Source organism: Polypterus senegalus, chromosome 17, assembly GCF_016835505.1.
Source record: "Polypterus senegalus isolate Bchr_013 chromosome 17, ASM1683550v1, whole genome shotgun sequence".
Lineage (NCBI taxonomy): Eukaryota > Metazoa > Chordata > Cladistia > Polypteriformes > Polypteridae > Polypterus > Polypterus senegalus.
This window is the reverse complement of record NC_053170.1, coordinates 87,454,847-87,462,140: the sequence shown is the minus strand read 5'-3', so window position 1 is coordinate 87,462,140 and position 7,294 is coordinate 87,454,847. Positions and strand designations below refer to the sequence as shown.

The following is a 7,294-nucleotide window of genomic DNA, read 5'->3' as shown; positions in this document are numbered from 1 at the left end:
ATAAGGGGCCGCCTCCCTTCGTTCAGTAGCGGAAGTCGGGTGGAAGAAGGACGGAGCTGGAGAGAGGACTGGAGGCGGCCAGGAGAAAGGCATTTTGATTGTGAGGCCTGGACTTGGGGGAATGGTGCTGGAGGCACTGGGAAGTGCACTGAACTGTAAATATTGTAAATAGTACTGTGTTGGGTGAACATACGATGTCCGTCTGTGTGTGTCCGGGCCAGCGTTCACAACACACACACATTTACTTTTGCACACCTTTTAAAATTATAAGTAAGTAAGTGAACTTTATTGTCATTCATACCATACAACAGTACAACAATGGATGCATAGTTGAACGAAATTGCGTTTCTCCAGGCACAATGTGCAGACATAAAAGACAAGTGCGCATAAGACAACATACAGACATTACAAACATTTCACTTCTTACACAGAAAGTAGGTAAGACAGCACAAGGCAGCACAGTACAAACAATAAATACAAAAGATATATATAAATATCAGCCAGTACGTGGGTGAAATATAATATGAAAGAAAATATTGCACATCGTTTCACAGTGATTGTGCTATTGCACTATATGGATACAATATTTATACATAATCCATCCATCCATTATCCAACCCGCTATTTCCTAACTACAGGGGGGTCTGCCAGAGCCAATCCCGGGTGCAAGGCAGGAAACAAACCCCGGGCAGGGCGCCAGCACACACACACTCACCAAGCACACACTAGCGACAATTTAGGATCGCCAGTACACCTGACCTGCATGTCTTTGGACTGTGGGAGGAAACCCACGCAGACACGGGGAGAACATGCAAACTCCACGCAGGGAGGACCCGGGAAACGAACCCAGGTCTCCTTACTGTGAGGCAGCAGTACTACCCACTGAGCCACCATGCCGCCCTATTTATACATAATATATACATTACAATGTAATATTGTACGATATTACAATACAATATAATGCAAACTTAAGACCTGTTTGTGGTAATAAAGTGCAGAGTAAGTAAGAGAGCAAAAGGACAAAGATTTTTTAACAGAGTTTAGTATTCTGATGGCCACCCATCTAAACAATCAATGTGAACCTCAGCTTTAACGTTTGCATTGCGCCGACTATTGGAATGTATTTTGTAACGCATGTAGTAAAAAAAGCATATTCCAACAGATGACACATTACAAACTCTGTAGTAATAACATGCATTACTACAAATGTTTCTAATGCACCATCTGCTGGAATGACAAATGCAACGCAAATGCCTCTGTTACATGCTATTTGGTATGGGATTCTGAAAAGCTATGTTACTGATTGAGATGTGCCCCTGTTGGAATGTCAGAGACTCAGCAACCAAACAAACACATAGACAGACATACAGGCACATCCTTTTATTAAGGTGAACTGTGCTACCTGTCTAAAACAATATGAAATCTAAGTAGGAACATTGACATTAGCTTTATAGGTTGCAGTGCACCATATATTGGAATGTGTTTTGTAATGCATGTATAAAATTGCATTTTTTCATTCCAACAGATGGTACTCTACTCTCTTTTCTGTTTCTTTTTCCGGTTTCTTTGTGGTGGTGGCCTGCGCCACCTCCACCTACTCAAAGCTTCATGATGCTCCAACAATGATGGACGGATTAAAAGGAAGAAGTCTACGTGACCATCATCATCATCAAGCCCTTCCGTGAGAACCCTAAATCCAAAGAGGACTGTTTCATTTATGTTAGGTAGAATGCCCAGAGGGGACTGGGCGGTATCATGGTCTGGAATCCCTACAGATTTTATTTTTCTCCAGCCGTCTGGAGTTTTTTTGTTTTTCTGTCCCCCCTGGCCATTGAACCTTACTCTTACTCGATGTTAATGTTGATTTATTTTTTTATAATTATGTCTTTCATTTTTCTATTCTTTAATATGTAAAGCACTTTGAGCTACTGTTTGTATGAAAATGTGCTATATAAATAAATGTTGTTGTTGTTGTTGTACATCATAAACTTTATAGTAATAAAATGCATCACTACAAATGTTTGCGTTTCATTACCAGCTGGAATGACAAACATAATTCATGTGTCTCTGTTGCATGCCATTTGGTATGGGATTTGAAAAAGCAGTGTTTGCGATGCGCCATATAATGGAATGTCAGAGACATAGCAACTGGACAGACACACAGACACTTATCCTCTTATTAAGGTGGATTGTGCCACCCATCTAAGATGGCTTGAAATTTAAGTAATCAACATGGACCTCAGCTTTAAGTTTGCAGTGCACTATCTATTGGAATGTATTTTGTAAAGCATGTAATAAAAAAGGCATTGCATTTGTCATTCCAACAGATGGCATGTCACAAGCTTTGCAGTAATGAAATGCATTACTGTACTACAAATGTTTGTGTTGCGCCATCTGCTGGAATGAAAAATGCATGTATAAGTCTCTGTTACATGTCATTTGGAATGGGGCACTTATGGGATTCCATCTGTTAGAATGTCAGAGACCTGAAGGAGACATAACAACCGGAAGGAGACATAGACACTTATCCTCTTTTAAGGTGGATGTTGTTTAACTTATATTACTTATGTTATTTGAATGTGATGTTTTCTGCTCTAAACAGGTCCAAACCTACCAGGTTAAATTCCTGTACATTTTAAGTACTGGTGAATAAAAGTGTAATTCAAAGTTTGTAGACACTAAGGCATCCTAACTGCTATGGCCAAATCCAGTTCGGTTACTTGAGATAAGCTCAGGCGGTCTAATTCTGTGCATATGAGAAAGATGCTCCAAATCACATTTTTTTAAACAAATATTTAGCTGGTGTCCTGACTAGGGATTGTTCCTACTTTGTACCCACTGCTTTCTGGGTGAGACTCCAGATTCTCCATGACCCTGCAGGTTTAGAAAACAAATGGAGTTAAAAACAAAATAATGGAAACGGAAGTACATAGTTGAAAAACAAGTAACACAGCAAATAAGCTAATATCATATGCATCTGTAAGTAAAGACTAAGACTACATCTCCAATGAATAACAAAAAAATAAATAAATAAATAAACATGGACACCATGCATGTTTGTGGAGGTCTCTGCTGGCTCAGGAGATGGGTCATTCATTCATGGAAGGGGCAATGACTCTACTCGTGCACCCAAATCCCCACCTTTAGGGAAAGGGGAGCCCGATCTTCAGAACCAACAGCAACCCAGCTGCTTTGACCAAATTAGGACAGTTGATGGCTTCCTTTATCAAAGCTGAAATCCCCACCTTAAGGGATAGGATAACCGATAGGCGCATAATAATGTCAAAATGCCGATGTCACTGTCTCCGTGGAGTCTGAAGAGATCAGGACTCGTGGTCTAAATTGTTATGCACTGTCTCTACCGTGCATTTGTGTCCCAGTTTCCAAAAGTTCACTGCAGAGCTCTCTAGTGCAGTGATCCATGCTTACGCTCGGGCTTTGAAGATGCACCTGCTATGGCCGACTTTCGGCAACCAGATGGGTGGGCACGGACTTGTCGAGGGGGCCTGAGCCGTAGCAGTTACCGCTCGATTGTCAAGTCGGAGGGCGGGGCGCGAAACGGTGAGTTCGGAAGGGGGCGGGACTAGAGCGACAGCGCCCCGCGCACTCGGCCCTGGCGGCGGCACCTTTCCCGAATAAAGCAGGCTAATCAGATTCACGGAGGAGGAGCAGATCATAGTGATGGGCCCGCCGAAGGGAGGAGGAAGCGTCAGTGTACATCGTCCGCGGACTGAGAGGTGGACCGGAGCGCTTCGCCTTAGCGCAGCGCAGCCCCTCGGCGGCCGCAGGTGCGCGCAGGTGAGCGCCATGAGCCCCCCGGTTTCGCTTTCGTGAAGGTGAAGTCTTCACGCAGTTTCCTAGGCGTCGACATGGAGAAGGCGCCGAGGAGCAGGACGCCGCCGCAAAAAGCTGGGAAGCTGCTCCGGAAGAAACCGCTGCGCTCAGTCGGCAGCTTCGTCAGCCGCATCCTGCGAACTTTGAGCACTTTGTCGCGTCTCGGCGAGCACGAGAACCCCGAGCCTGAGGACGACGACGGCGGCTTTCGGGGCGCACCTTCCGGAGATGTCGCCCCCGGCCCGACTACTCATGGGCACACCCGAGAGCGCTTTACTCTCAGCCCGACGGACAAAACCCCAGGAGTGCTTGGGCTCAAGAATCACGGCAACACCTGCTTCATGAACGCCGTGGTGCAGTGCCTGAGCAACACGGACCTCTTCGCCGAGTACTTGGGGCTGGAGCGCTACAAGTTGGACCTGCGGCCCCTGCGGACGGAGCATGGGGAGGTCACGGAGCAGCTAGCCTCCCTGGTCCGGGCACTGTGGACTCTGGAGTACACCCCTCAGCTGTCTGTCGACTTCAAGGTAGGCGTCACTGTTTCTGGCTTCCTGGATGTCGACCTACGCCGGTCAGCAGCCTGGCCATTCTAGCTAGAGCGACTGCGGACGTAAGCAAGTTCCATATCGGCGTGCTTCATAGCGCCTGTTGGATTAAACTTGTGTATTTCGCGGCCATGGCATTTCAAGAGGATCATGTAGTGGGTGACCTTTCCTGTAAGCATGTTTTGCGAAAAGATCAGGCACGTTTGTTGTTTATGTGACTTTTACTTTACCTACTCACGTGAGTTTTGTGCCTGATAGGCAGTGAGAGTTTTTCAGAAACAGAGTATTTCTTTAGTCGGGATCCTGTAGAAATAATTAACGTGTCATGAAAATACTTCTTACAGTATGGCGGAGCCAAGAGGCATTACAACTTAAGGCACTGCTTATTGTAGTTGAGTATATGCTTCCTATTCCTATCAAACCGGTGACACCATAGCTTCTGTTTGGTATCCAATACACGTTAGAATCCAAACAGTATTTGTTTAAAACCATTATCTTACGTGACTTGCAATATTTGAGTAATAAAATGTATTGCATTTCTTTTTTGTTTTCCAAATGGAGCACAGGCAAGTGAAGTGACTTCCTCATGGTCACACGGTGTCACTAAAGGCATTTGATCCCATATGTTTAGGTGCAATCTCTATATGTCAAATGGCCTAAAATGACAATACTTATGTCCTCTATCCCACTTGATCTATTTTGTAGGGTTTTTATGATTCTGGCTCATCATCCGTGTGCAAAGCAGGGGTCTTCTCACTTAACCTGACTGTCGTTGTGACTTACTATAGGGGAAAAATAAAAATCCTCCCAGGCATGTAGAGAATGTGTGCAACGTTAAGTGACCCAGCCAGGGATTAGGCAACGAGGCTGCAATACTGTGTTGGCCCTACAGGTTTGTGTGATCAACTTTGAGTAAGAGACCTAAATTTTATTGTTACAAAAATTTTTGCACTGGCTTTTCAAGTTAGTGGTTTTAATTTTTTTTGAGCGGTGGTTCACTTGCAAATGAGCCAATACCCCCTCCCCTCTTATGTGACCTGTCAATATTTGAAGTTCACTTTGTGACTGGGAGAAAGGTTATCAAACACTCAAGGGACAAAGTGCACTGAGTGAATAAATGAGGTGATTATACATAACTTGTGATGGTCCTACCCCCCTTCCCTTCACGTTGTAGCTGGTCCTAGCAAATGGTGTGTGGGTGTTTTTCTTTTTTTCTCTTGGATGACATTGTTCCTGCCGTTTAATGACACGTTTCCCTCTTTACTCTTGAGGTGAAAGGTATACATATGCAAACAACGCTAGGTTTGTTTTTAGTTTCATTTGATCAAAGCGCTTCATTGCATCTTGGCAACTTAAATACAACCTTCAGTAATTGTGTAAAATGTGAAATGGGCCTCTTGTTTGTTTCGCAGATCGTCAGCACCTGTATAAGTTAAGGTTGATGATGGCCTGTGGATGTAAACTAGAAACCACAGCAGATAGTGTGCCAGCACAAAAAAAAAAGTTGCCAAATCATTGCTTTGTGCAAATGTATACATATACATTTGCTTAGCAGAAAACTTCTTTTTCTAGTTACTTATTAATCAGATATGCATTAAGTTAATCTTAGTCATTTATTGCGTGTGCAATATCTCATTCATAAGTGTACGTTTATAAAGAATATTAATAAAATCCCCAAAGATTTACAAATGAGGAGATTGATGCACATGTTAAACAGAAAGAAACTACTCAAGAAACATAATTGAAAACATGGGAGTTAAAACACGACCACCATCCTCACAAAGATGAGACACACTCATCTACGCTACATATCTACAGACTCGGCGTTTTCACTATGTAATGCACAGAACTGTAAGACAGTAAATGGTAATTTGGCACTGCTTAATATTGTCGCTATTAGATGCTCGATTATACGGAGTGACAATGTGCTGTATGTCCAGTAGAGAATTTTAATTTGGTAATGCCATAATTGGTAGCCGGCACAAAAACCACAAACTTGCTATAACGTGACAGGAATGGAAGGTTGCTTTGCTGTTGATGGTCGGCAGTCGCCCAAATTTGACAAGAGTCTGAACTTGGAATATACTTTTAATTGAGAATGTGGTGAGCTACAGGACATTTCTGCAGTTGTTCTACAGGAAGAAGCTGCACTGCCATAGCAGGTCATTAAGATGTTTTGGGTGATGGTATGAAGGCCATTGAATATTGACCAAATATTTATGAAATTCTTGGAGCCTTTCCTATAGTCGTGCATATTAAAGAAATATGAAATCAATTTGATGGCATTATCTGAAGAAGTGGGCTTCACATTACAAGTTGGACATTTTTCCATTTGCGTTACTGTGTCACTGATAGGAAATAGTTTTATCGTTTTCAATTGAGATTTTCATTAAGTATTATGGGCTGTTTTTACATAAATGAAAGATTCCAATTTTTTAATTTTTAGAATTCTAAAGCTCTAGACATGTCCCTCAAAGCCTGATACTTGCAGCTTATCTTACAGGTTTACTGTATGTCCTGAAGGATAACGGGTTACGGTTGATATTTGGGTACTATTTATGCACACAGCTGAGCACATCAATTGGTTTTGAGGTGTTACCCCCCTTTGGAAGCAGAAAAACAGTCACCTTCTCATATTTGACTTGCATGAGCAGGTGACTTCTAGTTTTCTGCAGGTATACCCTCTCCTCAGAGAGGCTGCTTATGAGATCACTGTCTTGAAAAGCTAGGTTAAAAAAAAAAAATCTTAATAGTTTGGTGGCAAGAGCTCTGACCTTTTCTGCTGTCACTTTTTGACATTTTAATTCCCTGGAGATGAATAGCGGGAAATAGAAGTGTAAAATTCTTAAAACGGTGCACTGATGTGAAGTTGCATCCTCAATGGAACGTCTGGCAAAGATTTTCAGTGACTGGAA

General features: G+C 42.9%; 1 protein-coding gene across 1 annotated transcript in view; it reads left to right on the top strand.

The window, feature by feature from the left end:
- Positions 1-3,638: 3,638 nt before the first annotated feature.
- Positions 3,639-7,294, top strand: part of usp43a (ubiquitin specific peptidase 43a) — a 131,972-nt gene continuing 128,316 nt past the window's right edge. The window contains exon 1 of the mRNA XM_039740751.1: positions 3,639-4,361. Within this exon, the coding sequence (XP_039596685.1) occupies positions 3,870-4,361 (492 nt within the window). The 5' untranslated portion in view covers positions 3,639-3,869. The remainder of the gene's footprint in view (positions 4,362-7,294) is intronic.